This window comes from Salarias fasciatus, assembly GCF_902148845.1.
Source record: "Salarias fasciatus chromosome 7 unlocalized genomic scaffold, fSalaFa1.1 super_scaffold_4, whole genome shotgun sequence".
Classification (NCBI taxonomy): Eukaryota; Metazoa; Chordata; class Actinopteri; order Blenniiformes; family Blenniidae; genus Salarias; species Salarias fasciatus.
Window position 1 is genome coordinate 2,024,521 of NW_021941229.1, and position 19,447 is coordinate 2,043,967.

At 51.5% G+C, this 19,447-nt stretch overlaps 1 protein-coding gene across 1 annotated transcript in view; it reads right to left on the reverse strand.

Annotated features, from left to right (window-relative positions):
- The window catches only part of uhrf2 (ubiquitin like with PHD and ring finger domains 2), a 35,452-nt gene extending 16,898 nt beyond the window's left edge, over window positions 1-18,554 (reverse strand). The window contains exons 1-4 of the mRNA XM_030085670.1: window positions 18,031-18,554; window positions 4,543-4,959; window positions 3,830-4,006; window positions 3,581-3,720 (exon numbers count right to left, since the gene is read on the reverse strand). Of these exons, the coding sequence (XP_029941530.1) occupies window positions 3,581-3,720; window positions 3,830-4,006; window positions 4,543-4,959; window positions 18,031-18,183 (887 nt within the window). The 5' untranslated portion in view covers window positions 18,184-18,554. The remainder of the gene's footprint in view (window positions 1-3,580; window positions 3,721-3,829; window positions 4,007-4,542; window positions 4,960-18,030) is intronic.
- Between the last annotated feature and the right edge of the window lie 893 nt (window positions 18,555-19,447).

A 19,447-nucleotide genomic window follows, 5' to 3' on the forward strand; every position in this document is an offset into this window, starting at 1 on the left:
AGAACCCAGTCCTCACTGACTAAGTAACACTGCCTGCGTAAAGAAACGAGATGAATGATCGAAAGATGGCTGCTGGACTGGAGACCTGTCCAGAGGCTCTGCTGTCCTCCAGCGTCCGGCGGTAATCCAGACATCAGGACACGCTCCGCACGTAGAGATTCCCCGTAGGAAGCACCTGTCAGAGCTTCTCTTTCAGAAAGCAAACAGGATCTTGAGCCGGAGATCTTCTCACATGACTGTAGTGAAGCCGCCACGGCGCGTTGCGAGATATGAGTCAGTCCAACAATGGCCTCTTTGTGTGGAGAGCGGAGACACCCAACTGAAACCCCGCTTCATTTCATCCCCGCTCGCTCCTTCAGAAGCCCCAGCCAGCAGATGAAAACGTGTGAGCGGCGCCGGTGGAGCCGATAGCGGCGGCGGCGGCGGCGGCGGCTGAGATCTCCTCCATCGAACATGAAGATCCGTGTTCAGCAGGAAGCAGAGAGAAAGCTCCTGATGGGGAAGCCCCGGCTGGATGCTGCTGGATCGCTACACGGTGAGACCGGTGAGACCGCCACGCCACACCACGCCACGCCATGCCACTGACACGCCATGCCATGCTACTGACACGCCACGCCATGCCACTGACACGCCACTGACACGCCACGCCACTGACACGCCACGCCATGCCACTGACACGCCACGCCATGCCACTGACACGCCACGGACACGCCACGCCACTGACACGCCACGCCATGCCACTGACACGCCACGCCATGCCACTGACACGCCACGGACACGCCACGCCACTGACACGCCACGCCACTGACACGCCACGCCACGCCACTGACACGCCATGCCACTGACACGCCACGCCATGCCACTGACACGCCACGGACACGCCACGCCACTGACACGCCACTGACACGCCATGCCACTGACACGCCACGCCATGCCACTGACACGCCACGGACACGCCACGCCACTGACACGCCACGCCACGCCAATGACATGCCACGCCACTGACACGCCACTGACATGCCACTGACATGCCACGCCATGCCACTGACACGCCACGGACACGCCACGCCAATGACATGCCACGCCACTGACACGCCACTGACATGCCACGCCACGCCACTGACACGCCACTGACACGCCACGGACACGCCACGGACACGCCACGGACACGCCACGGACACGCCACGGCGCTGGGACCTGGGAGCAGGTGGCGGCCATGCTGCAAACAACCCGGCACCATGTGGAGGAGGATTAGCGCTCCTGTCTCTGTGTTTTCGGATTTGAAACGCCTCCCTGCTGAGTTTAAGAACCCGTTTACACAACGACGGTTTTCCCCTCAGGAACTAAAGAGCTCCAGGAGAGGCTGTCCTGATATTTCACTCTGTTTCTTTTATGTAATGTTTCATAACTACGTGTCATTGAGCTTTGTTTCTCTTGCAGTCTATGAACTCTCTGTTCATACGTGAATTGTCCTCGTCTGTCCCATTTCTCTTTCTGTCCCCTCACCCCAAGCGGAACAGCAGAAAGCCTCCTCTGTTGGGTCCATCTGTTGGGTTTCTCTGTAAAAGTGTCTGGAGATGACTGTGCTGTAATTGGCACTTTTTTAATAAAGCTGAATTGAATTGAATTGTTTTCCACCAGAAGGCTTCATTAAAACTGGCTTGGTGTCTTGATTGTAACAGTTTCCAGCAGTAATTATTTGATCTCTGTGACAATAGCAGGTGTCGTCTGCACCACAACAGAGAAAGGTTAAATTCATTATTAAAGTCATTATTCGTGTATTTTTGCCAGCCTGGCCCACTCAGGATGGTGTGACCTTTGAACTAAAGCAGCTTTAAACCTCGGGGTTGAAGGTTTCAGTATTAATACAGTGATCAGCATTCGGCCGACACTGAAAACCTCCCAAATGAAACATCATCAGAAACATTTTCATCCAGCCTGGACTCTGCTGTAAAGTTTAATCAGACGATACACGTTTATAAGAATGAGTCCGTCTCAGTTCCACACAACAACAACAACAACAACAACAACAACAGCAGAACCACCTCACACTGCAGTCAGACCTGCTGGTTCCCTCTACAGTCTGACCAACATCTGAAGCTCCGCTACACACTGGAGGGTCCAGCGTGAACACACACCACGCACACAGATACACACCACACACACACACTGACACCAGCCGCCTTTCATTTCTGGGCTCATTATATTCTGCAGAAACGCTGCTCACATCTTCCTGGAAAAACATGGTGGCTCATTTTATGGAGCAGGCTGAGCCGCTCAGACGACGCAGGCAGGTGTTTGAGAGGGGAGCGCCGACTGCGTGTGTGTGTGTGTGTGTGTGTGTGTGTGTGTGTGTGTGTGTGTGTGTGTGTGTGTGTGTGTGTGAGAAGGCAAAGCAATCTTATCCCCCCTCGTTCCTTCTACTTTTCCCGAGCAAACAAAACAACGGCGAAGACTCAGAGGTGTGCGGTGCGTTCAGGAGCAGTCAGGAAAAGAGAAAGCCGACGGTTTCAACCTTTCAGAGACGGCGGTTTCTCTGGAGCGCGGCGGCCGGGAGAAGAAGTGAAGACACAACAACCAACATGTTACTGTGGTGCTCAGGCTGCTGCCTCTCTGGTGTCTGACACCACGGAGGAGACCGAGTAATCTGAGTAAACAAAGACGCACATGGAGACAGTATGCAAAAAACACAAGAGTGTGTGTGTGTGTGTGTGTGTGTGTGTGAGTGTGTGAGAGAGAGAGAGAGAGAGAGAGAGAGAGAGAGAGAGAGAGAGAGAGAGAGAGAGAGAGAGAGAGAGGAATCAGGTTGTCCCTGCAGAAGTGCTGTTGTCTCGATGTAAAATGATGGAACAACAAATCAAAACAAGATACCAGGGACTGAGGAGCATCAAATGGGAATGAAGGAAAACACACACACACACACACACACACACACACACACACACACACACACACACTGAGGAGGCTATGTCTCACCGGTGGCATGTTCACAGCAATTACAGACAAAGCTGGAGGAGGCAAGAAAAGAAGTAATGCTCCTGAGAACTCGTGCGTTTCCATGGAAACGACGGCTTCTGAATGAATTTGCCGGGAAAGGGGGGGGGGCGAGAGAGATAGAGTCCAAATTGTAGCATCAACCACACAAACCCTCTTTCTCCATCGGCCGGATCGCCGCCACGGAACAAGCTGCAGTCCCCAGTGAGCTCCACACACACACACGTATGCATACACACACACACACACACACACGCGCACACACAGTGTAGTGACTGTTGCAGACTGTCAGGTAGTGACTGTGCTCCAGTCTTGCTGCTGTGGAGGAATCACGCCGTCTCCGTCCAGCGGTTCTGTGATTCCTGATCCTCAGCAGCTTTTCTCCATCAGGAGCGACCCCCCCCTCCACCCCCCCTCCACCCCCCTCCACCCCCTCCCCTCCCCCACCCCAACATGAAATCCTGCTGCCGAGCAGACATCAGCTGGAAATGCGGTGCGCAGGTCTATTAAAGCGTGTTAGTTATCAGCGGGACCGAACCGGGCTGAGCGGCGGCGGCGGCGGCGGCGGCGAGCGGCCGGTACTTACTCTTCATACTTAATGTGGTAAATGACGTCCTCCTCCCTCTCCCTGCTGTCTGGAGCCGCGCTACAGTCTGTCTGAGAGGTGGAGGCTCCGTTGCTCTCCGAGTTCAACACGGTATTCCTGTTAGTGTCTGTGGTCTGAGCCTGGGGGCCCTGGGGGCCCTGGGGGGTCTGGGGCGTCTGGGGGGTCTGGGGGGTCTGGGGGCCCTGGGGGCCCTGGGGGGTCTGGGGGGGTCTGGGGGGCCTGGGGGGCCTGCTGGCTCTGCTGGCTCTGCTCGGCCTCCAGCTTCCCGTTAGTCCTTTTCGGGGGCCGGCCCACCTTGCCCTTGGGGGGGGTTATCTGTCCTTTGGGAGCGCGCGTCACATTTTCGATGCAGGCCTCGAACCAGGCTCCGATGCTGACGTCTCTGCAGTCCACCAGCTCGTTGATCTGAGGACACAGAGACACAGACCGGAGTAACAGGACGCCTCAGGCTGGACCGACAGGCCTCCTCATCACTGATTACAGATTACTGGATTCAACAGAAAACCCTCCACGGCTAAACTGGTGAGGTTTTCCTCAAACTACGCCGCAGATTAACAATCCATAATTACCTCTGATTATCTGGTATTGACATCAGCTGTTGAGTTTTAATGAACAATTATTTCTTTTTCACTATTGTGATGAAAAAAAACGGAAAAGAGTAATGAGCCGTGTGGAAAATGGACTATCAGGAAGGGGTTACAGTCTGATTTAGCTTGAGCCTTTCAGCGACAGGAGCGGCTCGACTGGTTTTAGCTTCCTCGCCGTTCTCGTTGGACTCACAGGTAAACCGCTCTGGCTGGACACTGTCCCACAGGAAGTGCTTCAAAACAGCAGTGAGGGAACAAATGCAGGGAAAAATCCCAACAGCCCGTCAACCAGGAGGAACTGCTGCGACGCGCTAACCTCCAGGAGGACCCCCCGCTGAGCGCCACGTCTCTCACCTTGTAGGAGCCGATGCCCGGGTCCACCAGCGCGCTCTTGCTGGATGTGGGCGGCTGGACGTCCTGAGTGGGGCTGGAGGGTCTGAGTCCGTTTTTGGTACTGGAGGAGTTACTGGTGGCGCTGGCGTCCGGCTTGGCGTCGTTGACGGTGCTGGTGGCGACGCCGCCGGCGCCGTTGTCCGTGGTGGCGGGGGCGTCCACCGCGGCGGGGGAGGCGGGAGCTCGGGAGTCGTGGCGGGGCTCTGCCTCAGGCCGGGGGTCCGAGGCGGAGGCGGAGGCGGAGCTGCAGGCGGCGCCCGACAGGTCCTTGGCGACGGCGGCGGGGCTGTCCGGGGCGTCGCTCTGCGAGCGGATCAGCAGCTGCACGATGTCGTTGAGGCCCACGTTGTAGTCGAACAGCGTCTGGCCGTCCTCCATCTGCAGGAAACACACCGGAAGTCACTGACGGCGCAACGCTCCAACAAATCACCATCAGAGAGTCACGTCGTTCTTTCACCAGGACCGACGCCAAGACGCCACGGTGACCTTTGACCTATTTCTTTCCAGAATACTTATGAGAAACGCAAAGACGCTCCCTGGAGGCCAGGATTCACTCAGAAGGTCACCGTGACCTTTGACCTCCAGCCAGTAGAAGATGAGGCCCTGGCAGAGATCAGGAAGAGACAGACGGCGAGGCAGTAAAGAGCGAGGTGGAACCCGGCCGAAGTGAAACTGGAACCGCCGCCCGGCGCTCCAGCGGCGGCGTGACGGCCTGTGCAGGCTTGCATGAAATATGTAGTTAAGGCTTTTAAGACACGCAATAAAAAGGCGCCAAGTGTCAAAGCCTCCAACCCCAGGTCGGTGACCCCCGTCAGATCTAACCAGCTGCAGGACCACCTGAAGACATTCTGAGACGAATCGCCAGCGAGCGGCACAAACGAGCTGCGAGGGAAGGTGCTGCAGCAGGCAGAGGGGAAATCAACACAGCAACAAGGATTTTAAAACCTCACGATATCCTTGAGATGAATTCGAGTAAACACAGCACAAAAATAAAACCACCAGGAGAATGTGTGACCTTGACCTTTGACCTCAGTGCTCTGAGAATCAGTCTTTCATGGTGATCATGAACAACAAACAAAATGTGTAGAAAACTGTTTACGTTTCAGAGACATTTCACCAACAGAAAGACAGATAACTTTAAAAACCAACGCTTTAGGACCCGTCTACACCTCGACGACTTCCAGTGGAAGCAGAAACCTGTGGTTGTGTTTCAGGGAGAGAAGCACCGACACCCAGGGCAGTCGCAATTATTACAATATTCGCCAACTGCGATTATTTTACACATTTACAAATACCATGAATTATCTATTCAACCCACAAAGTTGCATAAAACTCTGAATCTGACGTCATGGTGGTGCGCCAGCAGCAGCAGCGGCGCCACAGCCTCTCTCACCTGCTGTTTCCGCCTCGTCTCGCTGGATTAGCGAGGCTAGGCTAATGGCACGGAGGGTGAGGAGGTCCTGGTTCTGAAGGCATGAACCAGGGCACCGCTGTGGATGGATATCGGTTTTAAGCCCAACGATAAGGGAGAGCCCAGTGACGTGGAGGAAGCGACGTGTAAACTTCGCCGTAAAAAAAATGCCGGTCAAAAGCGCTAACACGCTAAAGCTAATTATAATGTAATAGAATATAAAGAAGAAAAAAAAAAAAACAGAAAACAGGCAATATATTCGTCAATCGCGATTATTTGTCTGACAATTAATCGTCTCCAGTAATTCCTAATTGTGACAGCCCTACCGACACCACTTTACAAATGGACCGTTTCAAGTACCATCGCTAACGTTTAGCCGCCTGCTGATCCCAGCACGTCTCCAATGCTATAAAAGCTAATTTACACTCCAAACAACACGTGAAGGTTGCACAATGTCGTGAGACACTTCGGCAGTCTCTGTGTCACCGCTGCGTCTCCGCTACGTCACCTCCATCTTCCGTGAAGGCTCCAGGATACGACGGCATCAACAGAACGCAGAACACAGTTCGTAGCATCGACCTACACACTGCTCTATGTGTACTGCAGACGCCTTTACTGAGGGCATCTGTCAGACTTTAATCGTGTAGCATGTAGCATGTAGCATGTAGCATCACTGGTGTGTGAGCCTGAGTGCTTTAGCATGTAGCTCGAAACAAATGCTAACCTGACTCATTGACTGTTCTGGACTGAAAGTAGAAGCCTTTAGCTGGCTAGCCCGCTAGCAACTAGTGACAAACACCCACGATATCTCGACTTCTGAGCTCCTGCTCTTCCTCATTCCTCCACTCTGACCTCCACACATTCCCAACTCTTTCTTTGTGTGTTTTCTTCTGATTTGTGCCGTTGGCTTTGTTTCTTCACCGCCCAAAATGCATTGCGCTCCACGTCATATCCTCTCACTACATCCGCTGGGAAGTCTGCTAGCAAGAGAACCGAGACCCTCGGACCAGAGTTCACCGGTTGGATCCAGATCAGGGTCAGATTAGTTGTCTAAATCCCGGCCTGTTGGTTTAGTAAACCTCAAACATCGATCTGGTGGAGGTCTGGGCTCCGCGGCCCTCACGGAGATCACGGTGGTTTTGTTCAAACCCGTCGGTCCTGGAGCGAAGCGGCGTGACACGAAGCCGCCGCCGCCGCCGTGCCGCAGAGCGCCTTCACGCCAACACAAAGCCGCTCGCCTCGTCAAGGACAAACAGCCAAGCCCCGGCGGACGGGAGACGGCGGCGAGTGGGGAAAACGAGCCGACGCCGCAGCGGAGGGAGGACATCCCAACACACACACACACACACACACACACACACTGCACTTCATAAACACACAAGCAGCGGATTGTGTTTAGGACCCCACAGCAGCAGCAACATCTGCTCGCCATTCCTAAATGAGCCAATTACCAGCCGGCGTTTTACCGTACATCAGCGCTAACTGTTCGGGGGGGGGGGGGAACGAAAAGCATTTGTCACAATTAGAAGCTAACTTTAGCCTCACTGACGCTACGTTTGGGGCTGATCCACACAGGACGGGGACCAGGAGACGGGCGTCCTCCACCGCCGCCTGAAGGAAAACAAATACAGATACACACGCATGAATTAAAGTGATAGGAGGATGTAGCTGGGGGAAGAAAAGACGGGGTTACCATGACAACCAAACCAGAGCAGCCCCCCCCCCTCCACCCCCGCTTCCCTACACCCACCCCCATGACTGAATCATATACGAGCAGTCGACCCCCCTCTCCTCCACCCCCCTCAGTGTGACCCTCTGCAGAAACGTGGGCCTCACAATCAAACCCAGAACCGTTCAGCCTGAGAGCGCCGTCTGCCCGCCGTGCAGCGTACAGTAAGGCGGCGGCGGCGGCGGCGGATCGTTACAGGCCGGGAGCGCTTCGCCAGCAGGAGAGCGGCGAGCCTCCCCTCGCCGTACCTCCCCGTTTTTAATAATCTCATGAAATTTAGATCAGAGGAGCAGCGGTGCAAACAGCCGTACGGCGGCTGTAGAGCAGACAGACGGGTGACGGCGTCCGTCCGTCCGTCTGGGCGTTCCTTTGTCTCGCCGCCTCAGCTCGCTCTGTCCTCCACTCTCTACCGGTTTGTCTTCTGTAACCCGACGCTGCTCTCCAGAAGCAGGTAAACATTCAGAAACAGCCGCTCGGATCGAAGCGGAAATCACGGCAGAAGGACGGCGCACCGCAGAGAGCGCTCTGCGGCGAACACACACTCCGTGTGTGAAGCCTCCATTAGCATCGGCGTGATCAGCCGCTCGCTGCGAGGCGTCACCCGCCAGGCGGCTCGGCCCAATTATCACCTGCACAGGTAAATGTCACCCAAAGAATCACTAATCATTCAGAGGGAGGGGAGCGGGGCCACGACACCAGGAGGGTCTGGACCAGGACCAGGAGGGTCTGGACCAGGAGGATCTGGCTCTCATGAATCTCTGGGACATTAAAGGAAGGAGCAGCCGCCTCCATATCAGCGGCTGCATAACAATGAGGCCGTCAGTGGCGGAGGGGGGGCGGGGGGGGGGATTATAAAAGCGTGAGGAGGGCGGTGTGGAAGGTGTGAGGCTGCAGCGCCATCCGGCAGAAGGTCTGAGAGCAGGAAGTGAGCCCCCCCCACCCCCCACCCCCACACCGTTTCCTCCCGTCTCCACCCGTCAGCAGAATGGGTCATATTACCCAAAAACAATGACCCGGGGCGTGTCCGCACGCCGCCGTCCACCGAACCGGGCTCCATTACGGCTCTTTCCTCTGCCAGACATTCCATCTGAAAGGAAATACAGTCCGCCGTCCATGAGCAAGGCACCTGGAGAGGTGCAGCTCAAACCCCCCACAGTGGGTTTTAACAGAGGAATTGAACCATTACTCACCTGGTATCACACTGCTCTAACAGATGTAACCAGGGTCTACCAGATCACTCTGCTGGCTCCTGTTTCTAATTCTGCCACCTTGAATTTGCAGGAAACGTGATTTATGGTCTGTTTCCATCTGTGTATTTTACAGATTCATTTGAGATAATGTGTCACAAGTCAAGAACAAACCGCGAGAAGTTTTAACCATCATTCTCTAGTTCTGAGGTTATTAAGATAAGATTAGGGCCGTCAGAGTTAATCACATTAATCGTGATTAATTAATAAAGGGATGACTAAAGATTATTTTTTTAATTTTGATTGATCACATAATTAGTCTTAGGGCTTTTTTCAGTTTGAAAAGTATTTTTAACAGAAACGCTGGACAAAGTTCGTCTTCGTGGTGCTTTATTTTGAAGGAAAATACAACGAAGTGTGTGTGCGTGTGCGTGTGTGTGTGGGGGGGGTCTTTTTAGTTCTGGGACTTGAGTTCTTTAGTGACTCTGAAAGAAACGTTTACAAAATGATTTAAAGAGAAAACACTAGAGTTGTTCCGATTCCGATACCAGTATCGGAAATTGCGCCGATACTGCCGAAAATGCTGACATCGATATCGGCGAGTCCTGGAGTCCAGGCCCCGATCCGATGCCACGTCATTAATTAAATTAGTAATCTGCTCCGTGAGCTCCTTCAGCCCCGTTAGCGCTGACACTTCTTCTTCTGTAACGCTTTGGCAGCTTGCAGCCCGTTGGCCGCACTACCGCCATCTGCTGGTCGTTAGCTCTGACAGTTCTTTGCCGCTGTGCTGCAGCTGCTGTTCTTGAGAAGAGGAAGAATGGATCAGGTGACTGATGGACAGCGCCGTTGAAGAAGCCCATTTTTTTGTGAAGAGAGCAGCTTCTGCTCTTTGGATGTTTATCTTTTGAATGTGACTACATAGGTTGGTTTTGGTAAACAATTTTTTTACTGTTCCATTTAAACTCCCTGTTCATTTTACTACGTTATGTTTGCACCCTAATTAAAAAAAAAATTTCTAGATTTGTTTATTAAGTTAATGTTGCACTACTGTTATTTATACTGATTTATCTAAATGACTTCATTTTACAATATTGTGTCTGCACTTTAAATTAAAAATGCAAAAACATATATTCCTAGATTTATTTAAGTTGTCGTTGCACTACTGTTTTATATTGTTCTATTTAAATTCCCTTTTAATGTAAAAATATTGGGGCTGCACTTTAAGTTATTGAAAATAATTACTCTTAGATTGATTTAGTTCAATTGCATTTGCACTGCTGTTTTTTATACTGTTCTATTTAAAAATAAATGCCTTGAATTTGCTGTACTGATTCATGTTTTAGAGGGTTTAACCTGAGCCAGGCCTCACCACCATGATAATCATGTGACAGTCCTGCAGGCGAGGCCTGGTTTTATTTTATAATATACTGGTATCGGATCGGTACTCCGTATCGGCCGATACCAACAGTAAAAGTATCGGAATCGGTATCGAGAGGCAAAAATGGTATCGGAACATCTCTAGAAAACACAAAACTTTCCATTGTGTTTTGAGCGCTTTGTTCACATGACAATGGAGCCACTGAAGATTTAACCTTTTGAAAATAACCCCGTTTCCATGGTAACGGGGGAACCCAGAATCGCCCACTGGTGGCGTGACAGGGAACGGCGTGGTTTCCCATCGTTTCTGTGTAGATGGACGTCGTTTTCAAGACGCCAAAACCATGCATTTCCACTGACAGCGTGACACAAAGACCTGAGACGGCTGAAAGTCTGTCGTCTGCGTCGGACTCCTGCGTTCAGTTATCTTCACCGCCTGTCTCCTGGGAAACATGCAGACCTTCACGGGTTTCTGGACAACAGGAGGTCGTGTAGTCGATTCAAGCCGACGACACTGGCGGAGCTGAACCAGAAGAGGGGTGTGACTGTGACTGTGCACGTGCACGGCCGCGGCCGACGCCACATCCCGGCGACGCACGGCCCAGAAACACCCGTCGGTGGAAGAGCCGCGACGCCCGTCCACCAATAATCGAATTCTGACGATATGTAGGTCAGAGGCGGCGTCTGCATGTAGAAGAGGGCAGGCCAGCAACTCCAGCAGCTACCGCACACACACACACACACACACACACACACACACACACACACACACACACAAAGAAAATCCCAGAGTGAAGCGATCACACGGACGCAACACGAGCGGAGCTTTAAACCTCTGCATGAAAAAAACGAAAGCCTTCAAAATTAGTGAACGTGGAGCAGAAAGGCCGCGTGGTCCAGGAAGGCGTGTGCGTGTGTGTGTGTGTGTGTGTGTGTGTGTATGTGTGTGTGTGAGAGAGAGTGTGTGTGAGTGACGTTCACAGTGGAACAACCTGAAGGGAGCCGGTTGTGTTTGGAGCGAGCGGCGCGGGGCTGAAGGGCAGGCGTGACTCTGAACCGGCGAGGCAGCCTGAGCAGCGAGCTGGAGGGAAAACAAGACGCCATTTTGGAAAGGGAATCAGGCCCAGCCGCTCCGCCGCCAGTCGCCAGGCGGGGGTGGACGCAGCTTACGGCGCACGCCGGCCGCTCGGCGCCGTCAGAAATGACTCGAGCCGCTGACAGCCCAGAGGAGCGACGGAAGCCTGATCAGCTTGAGGCTTCACCCGGCGATATCAGGAAAGCTAATCTTTAACTGTCAAACATCAGGCCCGTGGGCCAAAACCGGCCCTGGAGAGGCTCCACTCTGGGCCAACAACACACCAACGAGCCAATGGCACGGATCTGAAAGAAACCGTTTAGTTTCCTGAACGTCTTCAGACACGACACACCGCGAGCCCAGGCATCGGGGAAGCCGCCACGAACGCTAGCTAACTAGTGTTAGCTTCAGAGCCACGCTGTCAGGGGGAGCTTCTGAAAACACCCAGAATGCATCAGCTGGAGGAGTTTGTCACTGGAGCAGGTTTCATTAAAACTGGCTCTCAGTTGAGATTCTACTCCTTCATGGTTCTAACTGGTTATAGCGGCGGTGTTCTCGCAGTCAGGCGCACTCCAGGTGGAACCCCAGGTGGAACTCCAGGTGGAACGGTGCTGAACGTGGCTCCTGATCTAAGATGTTTCTGACGCTCCTGCTTTGTGAACGTCTCCTCGAACCGGCAGCTGCTAAGTGTGTTTACAGGCTCCATTGTGGAAATGCCGAGTTTTCTGAGCATAAATATGATTAACTAACAACAATGCATTGGTTTTATACAGCTCTTTTTCTGGACACTCAAAGACGCTTTACACTGCATTCTTCATTCTCTCCATACTGGGTGGTGGTAAGCTGCTGCTGTAGCCACAGCTGCCCTGGGGCAGACTGACGCCATCGGCCCCTCCCACCACCACCAACCATTCATTCTCACTACTTTCATACTTAGGCAAGGTGGGTGAAGTGTCTTGTCCAAGGACACAACGTCAGTTTTACGCCTGCAGGAGCGGGGATCGAACCGCCAACCTTCCGGTTATGAGATGACCCGCTCTACCATCTGAGCTACAGTCATTGTTGTCACTTCATGTCATTTATTTACTACTAATCTGTTCTACTGATTGTCTGGATCGTGTCAGGGGTGTCCATACTATTCGCCTGAGTAAAACAATCCATCAATGATCATAAAATATGCATTTTTCCCAAATTTGAGACATTTTTGACTTGTGTTCAGAACCAGGATCAGTGATTCAGAAAAATCATATGCCCTTCGTTTCCACGGAAACAGCCTCAGTGTTTCCAGGAAGTTGTGTTTTCGGGGGCTCGGAGCAGCGTTGTGGTGTGAACCAGTGTTCTGTGACGGTGTGAACGCCTAGCCTGTCTGAGGTCCAGTCTGGACTGCAGCAGCTGGACGGCTCCGTGTCGGACTGAACACATGGAAATCCCCTCATCCCGCCTGAAGGAAGCGCCGGGTTGGATCGGGGACGTCTGCAGCCCGGCAGCACAGCCCCGCTGGAAGCTCAAGGTGGAAATATGATGATAGTGGAGCTAGAGCATTAGCTGCAGCTTAAATCATTGTTTACAGAATAGAATAAGTGTCTGAATGAGTTGGAGAAGGACTGGAGGATATATGGGACATTTATCACCGTCACGACGCCAAGACTGGAAATATAAGTGGTGTGAAATGCAATAAAGCATATGTTCGACGCTCTGCATGTCAACGCGTCTGCTCGATCAGACGGCGCCGTGCAGCCCAGGACGGGGCTGAAAGCAGACACATTTCATCGCTTCAGCACGACAACGTTAACATCAGCAGGACACGGAAGAGTTCCTAAACAGCCAAAGACACTTCAATACAACAGCTGCTCAAAATGAGGAAAACCTTCCAGGAACATTACACAATATATTCAAATAAACAGTCTTCAGATCAGTGTAAAAGGAGCTGAAAGTTGGAGCCTGGTTGAGGTTTCATGTTCAGACAGGCCACTAGCTGGCGCTGTGGCCTTTTCCTCCAGATAAACATCCAAGCTGGTTTTAACTGTCTTCCTTCTTCATTTGATTCCACTCAGTGTTTTAAAACCGTCTCCACGTGCACAGAGGACGGTGCAGTGAATGTGAATGAACGTGCACGCTGCTGGAGCAGCGCTGTGGAGCATTTCCTCTGGGATGAATCCAGAGTTCCTGTTCTATCCTGAACCCTGAAGAGAGAGCAGCACAGATTCTCCGGAGGCGGACTCTAATGGAAACAGTCGCAAAACAAAGTTTCACTGCAGAGAGCTGAGTAAACAGGGTTTAAGGTTTTAGTAATTAACTTAAAAAATAAAGACAGAGATAATAGGAGTGGCAGTGCACGTCCATCAGATGATACTGGTCATTCAGGACACATGAGGGATGCAGACCCCCGGGTCCACTACAGCGGGTGGAGTCACGCTGTTGCTACCAGCTGGGTGGCGCTGTGCTACACCGGGATCCATCAGGGCTGCAGACACACAGCGTCCCGCCGCACACACACACACACACACACACACACGCTGACGGGAATCGCTCGCACCCCTGCATGTCAGGGGTCAGGCTCTTCAAGTTCATCCGCAAATGTTTCTGAAACTGAAAAAAAAAAAAAAAAAAACTACAGGGAAATGAGATTTATCTCACACACACACACACACACACACACACACACACACACAGTTCATAAACTCCATATAACATGTGTTTGTACAGTCATTCAACAGCTGCTCTCACACCAGTGTGTGTGTGTATGTGTGTGTGTTAAAATCTCAAAATATGCCGCCATGTATTATGAAAGTGATTCTCATCCAGGCTCCATCTGCCACGACACACACACACACACACACACACACACACACCTCCATGGCCTCTCCGGCCCGACCTGCTGGTCTGATCATGGAGAGCAGATTTAGCCGGTGTGTTTACCGACTGGGGGAAGCGCGGGTCTGAAAGTCTGAAGCACCCCAGTCTTACTGTAGCCTGAAGAGACGTCGCTCAATATTTAATGAGTCTGGAGGAAATCCTAATATTCAGAGGAGGCACGACTGACTTCATAAAACTGCACAATATTTTATTAATGATCTGAGAGAGAACACTTTCAGAAAAGTCTCACAATTAAAGCTCTTTTGGATGAGAATTACGGACGCACTGATACCGGTGGCGGCATCGGCATCGCTCCCATACTCCAGAACTCCCCGATACCAGCCGGCGAGAGAGGACAGACGTTTGGACGATTTTCAATATTAATGAGAAGGACCAAAGGAAGACAGACTGTAAACTATGTTCTGCTGAAATATCAAGAGGAGAGAGGTGGTCGGTGCAGACCCTGAACCAGCAGCAGAGTCAGAGCGACGCAGGCCAGTAGTTTAACTGCTCTGAGCACTGCTACATGCTACATGCTACATGCTAAAGAGCTCAGGCTCACACTCCAGTGATGCTACATGCTAAAATGTTTCAGGGCTCATACAAGGGCTGCAACTACTACTCGATTACCTCGAGTAAAAAACGATCAAGGCAAACTCTTCTACGTTGAGGCTTCTTTAATTAACCTCATGTGGCAATGAGGTGCGCGTGAGTGTGTGTGTGTGTGTGTGTGTCTGTGTGTGTCACTCGGACTGTTGCGACTGACGCACATATCCAAGCAATGCCGGATGGGGTTTGCTTGAACAATGGTGGAAGTTGGGTGAAACATACCGAAAAGGTCTGGCGTGTGGGACCACTTCATAATTCAAAGTGCCGAAAACATGGTTCGGTGTGTGTACTGCAACGCCGAACTTGTGTACCATCACACCACGTCGTCGATGCTGCAGCACCTTAAATGCAAACACCGTCACTGCACCGCGTCACAAGGAGACTGGAGAATTGAGCAGGACTGCACAGTGCTGGCTTTGTTTTCATTCGTCCATGCTACACGTCTGTGTGGGTGCGTGTTGCGCATTGGTCCCTGTGATGTGAAAATCATCATGAATTCCTGTCCGCTAGGGTCCGCGGACGACCGCATTGCGCGTACGCGCCGGCATACGCACGCGCCAGAGCGCCACAGCAAAACAAACCATGACGGACGCCAACTTTAAAAAGTGACTGTGTGAGGCCATCAGGCTGCAGCTCCGTATATAAAGACATCCAGAGAGTGGAAACCTGGTGGACGGAGGCAGAAGACTGTCTGGACGGAGGAGAAGGTCTGCCGACAGAAGTGAAAGTATCCAATCGCTCGGGCGCCGCGCCGAGATTCAGAAACAGAAAAAAAGGAAAAATAAACTCTGATGCTAAATGATAATAGACTGACAATGTGTGTGCTTAATTTTTATTTAAATAATCTGTATTAGAGCAGATAAAAGCTCCCCGAGGACGTGTGGATCAGTGCCCAAAATGTAGAGTACTCGATTACTTGAAGAGATAATCAACAGAATACTCGACGCACAGGCTGTGTGGGCTGGCTCGCCACACACCGAATGGATGTGGAGTATAAATTACATTTTATTTGAGTTCATCAGTACTCGGTATCAGCAAGCATCTAAAAGACGGTACTCAAGCATACAAACTAATTATTGAAACATGAAAACTATCAAATTCAATACTGTTAATATCAGGATTCTGCTGTCTGCTAAGATGTTATGATTAAAGCGAAAACTACAATTAAAAGCCAATTCTACAACGAAATTAAGCATTTTAATCTGTTTTCTCTTGTAATTTGGTAAAATCATGACTCTGATGTGTCGTATTGGGCTGTAAGAAGGTTAATTCCGCTGTTGTTATCGTCCATCTTGCAGCCAGTGACAATAGGTCCGAGGAGTCGGAGTTTTTTCATAATGCTCCTCGTTGGGAGTCGTCGTCAGAAAGCTTCATTTTCAGCGTTGAGGCCTAGAAAAGTCCGGACAGCTCAGCCATGATTTATATTCCTCTCCATTCTAATCGTGCTGATGTGAGCGTGAAGTGTGGCAGTAAGCATGTTGATGGAGAAACAAACAGAGCTCCAGGCGACGGCGCTGCTGAGGCCCTCGGACGAGGATCTGCAGCTGTGAAGGCAAAGAACGCTGAATGACGGGCTCTTCTACTCGACCCGCCTCCTGTCCTTCATCGTGTGGTCAGAGCTCAACTCTCACTGAACACTGAATCACAATCCTCCGTCAGCAGCTCCACCTGACGCCGAGGAGGAACAGCGACGGATTAATGCTGCAGCACATCGCAGGTTTGACTGGAGACAAACGCACGCTGTTTCCATGGAGTGCTCATCGATCCTCTGCAAATTCACAATAAGAGATTCTGAAATATGAAACCAAAGTCCAATGAACTTAATTATATGTAAATCAGGCATTACTTTATTAGGTTGTTCTGCTCATGCTCATCCATGGCGTTGACGCAATTTTCTAAGATGGCGGCTCGACTCGTACGGAGACGATTTATTTAACGGAGCTTTAGAAGGAATGGATTTAATGAAAAGAGCAGATGGACGGTGGACATTTCTAAAACTGTAGCATCAACATTTATCAAGAAACACCGGGGTTCGTTTACTCCCTGTAGACGTACGAGCGTCTCCCGTCCAATCAGATCGCCTCACAGCCCCCAGTGTTAGAGGACGTAATCCATCACTTTTCCCACGAAAACACCAAGATCAGGAAGATAATTCTGAATTACTAAATTCAGAATAAACTAATTCTGAATTAAAAACACCATGTGACCATGACATAACAACAATCCAACATGGCGCAACGTGTTCTCCAATATTCATGAGTAGAGTGTATTGTTCTCCGTGTTCTCCAGTGTTGATGTGTAGAGTGCATTGTTCTCCGTGTTCTCCAGTGTTGATGTGTAGAGTGTATTGTTCTCCGTGTTCTCCAGTGTTGATGTGTAGAGTGTATTGTTCTCCGTGTTCTCCAGTGTTGATGTGTAGAGTGTATTGTTCTCCGTGTTCTCCAGTTCGCATCACGGTGTACTGTTCTCTGGTTCATTACTAAATCTAAAACAGCAGCAACTAGTGGACCAACTAAAGAACTATTTGTTCTCAGCATTTTCACTGTTCCTATTAAAATGAAAATCATTTTAAAAACGTTAAAATATGAACGTGAAATGTTTCTGAAATGAAAACCCAAAAAACGAAGCGCTTCCACCTGAAACGTGGTGGTGTGAACAGAGTCTCCTGACTGCCGTTGTTCTGCTGCTATTTCAGAAGGGAGTCGTTTTACTGATGCTGAGTGGTGCAGGTGAGGGTCACTGACGCCTCTGGTGTGTGTGTGTGTGTGTGTGTGTGTGTGTGTGTGTGTGTGTGTGTGTGTGTGTGTCCATGTGGAACACACAGGCCCGTGTTCTGCCTTCTCTCCATGTAAACAAACCGTCCTCCTTCCGCCGGGCAATTGTTGCTCCCATCAGCACGAGACGACACAACGTGAAGCAGCAACAACAACAATAACAATAACAACAACAATAACAACAACAACAACGGCGCGGGAGCAGCGCCGTCCGGGCTTCCTCCGGGGGGCGGCACACCGCGTTCCCCGGGCTGTTGCGCAAGAGCTCCGGGCGATGAAAACAGGAAGCTCGGTAACGGGTCCGAAGCGAGCCGCTGTCTGCCTCCCTCCTCCTCCTCCTCCTCCTCCTCCTCCTCCCGCTCCCTCCCTCCCTCCCTCCCTCCTCCCGCTCCCTCCTCCGGCTCAGACGCCCCGGACGCCCGGGCTTTTACCTGCTTCCCCCGGTAGAAGAGGCGCTGCTGCTGCGGGCTCACGTTGAAGATGTCCTGGATCTTCATGCGTAAAGACTCGATCCTGGTGAGTCTGGACAGATCCTCCACGGTGCGCGTCTCCTTCCCGTCTATCGTACGAACCTGGATCCACATCGTCGCGCCGCCCTGTTCCGCCTCGAGGAAGGAAAATAACCGAATGGAAGCGGCCGCGTCGGCTGCGAGTCGATCTGCTGTCTGCGTGCGTGTCCCCCCGGGGCGCGGGTCGAAATGGAAACGGGGGCTTTCAGGGCTCCATTGCGTCTTCCTCTGCAGAGGTAGCGTCGGACTGGATCGAGCAGGAGGTGTCTCACATGAGGTCGCGGCGCCAAGCTGCAAATCTCGCGAAGCAACGAACGAGCGGACGAGCGCGGCGCGCAGTTAAAGGCGCAGCGGCCCCGCTTCCCGAGAGGACGAGAGGAGCGCGGTCCTGCAGGGGGCCGGGCCCGGAGGGGCTCTGTCCTGCGAGGAGGCAACTCCGGGCTGCAAAGGGGGCAAATTTACAGCATGACGGACAGGATCGAGGCATGCACGAGGCTGCAAAGACGCACCTTCAGCCTGGACGTCTGAAATGCAGCCCGTCCTGTCGCTTTTACTTTCTGTATTTATTGTTATGTGCGAGCAATGCTGTAAAATAATGTTCCTCTGGAATTATTAAAGTATATTTATTCTATTTTTTGTTCTGTTCTGTTCATACTACATGATATTTAATGTGAAATGCATTGAATTGTTGGCATTTTTTACATTAAACAGCTGCTTTGTTTCGCCTTGTTTGAATTGCACTGGAAATGTTTGCAGGGAGTGTTGGGGGGGGGGGGGGGGGGGTTCCTCAGCTCAGAGTTGTGATTCATCATTTGCTTTCGTGCTTTGAGGGGAAATCAGTGCCTGGAGAAAACTCACACATGCACAGGGAGAACATGCAGATTCCTCAAAAGGGAACGGTCGTTTTTACAATCTGGACCTTATTTCACTTTCGTCACAACAACATTTACTCACCCGTTTGACTTTCGTGTGATTTGCAGTTGGTTCGGAGATAATTAGATGCTCCCACATCCATGTAACGGCAGCGGGCGGGGCACCGACATGCAGCCGTTACAGACGCTCTTTTCGCTCATGTTTGTTGCGGTGTGGTTTTTGTGAATAGGGAGCATAATATGAACGGCATAAAACGAATAGCATTAGCATCACGTTACCTCGACCTGTCCTCCTCCCGCGGCCGCTGGAATGGCATTCTTTTTGAGGTTCCTTCTCTGGATCTTCTGGCCTTCATTTCTTTCCTGAACTGGGAAGAAGTCCTCCGATGTGAAGTGGGCACTACACACCCGATAATCCAAACGTCGCAAAGTTTGAACTTTGCTGCTGGGGTCCATGTTGAGCGCTA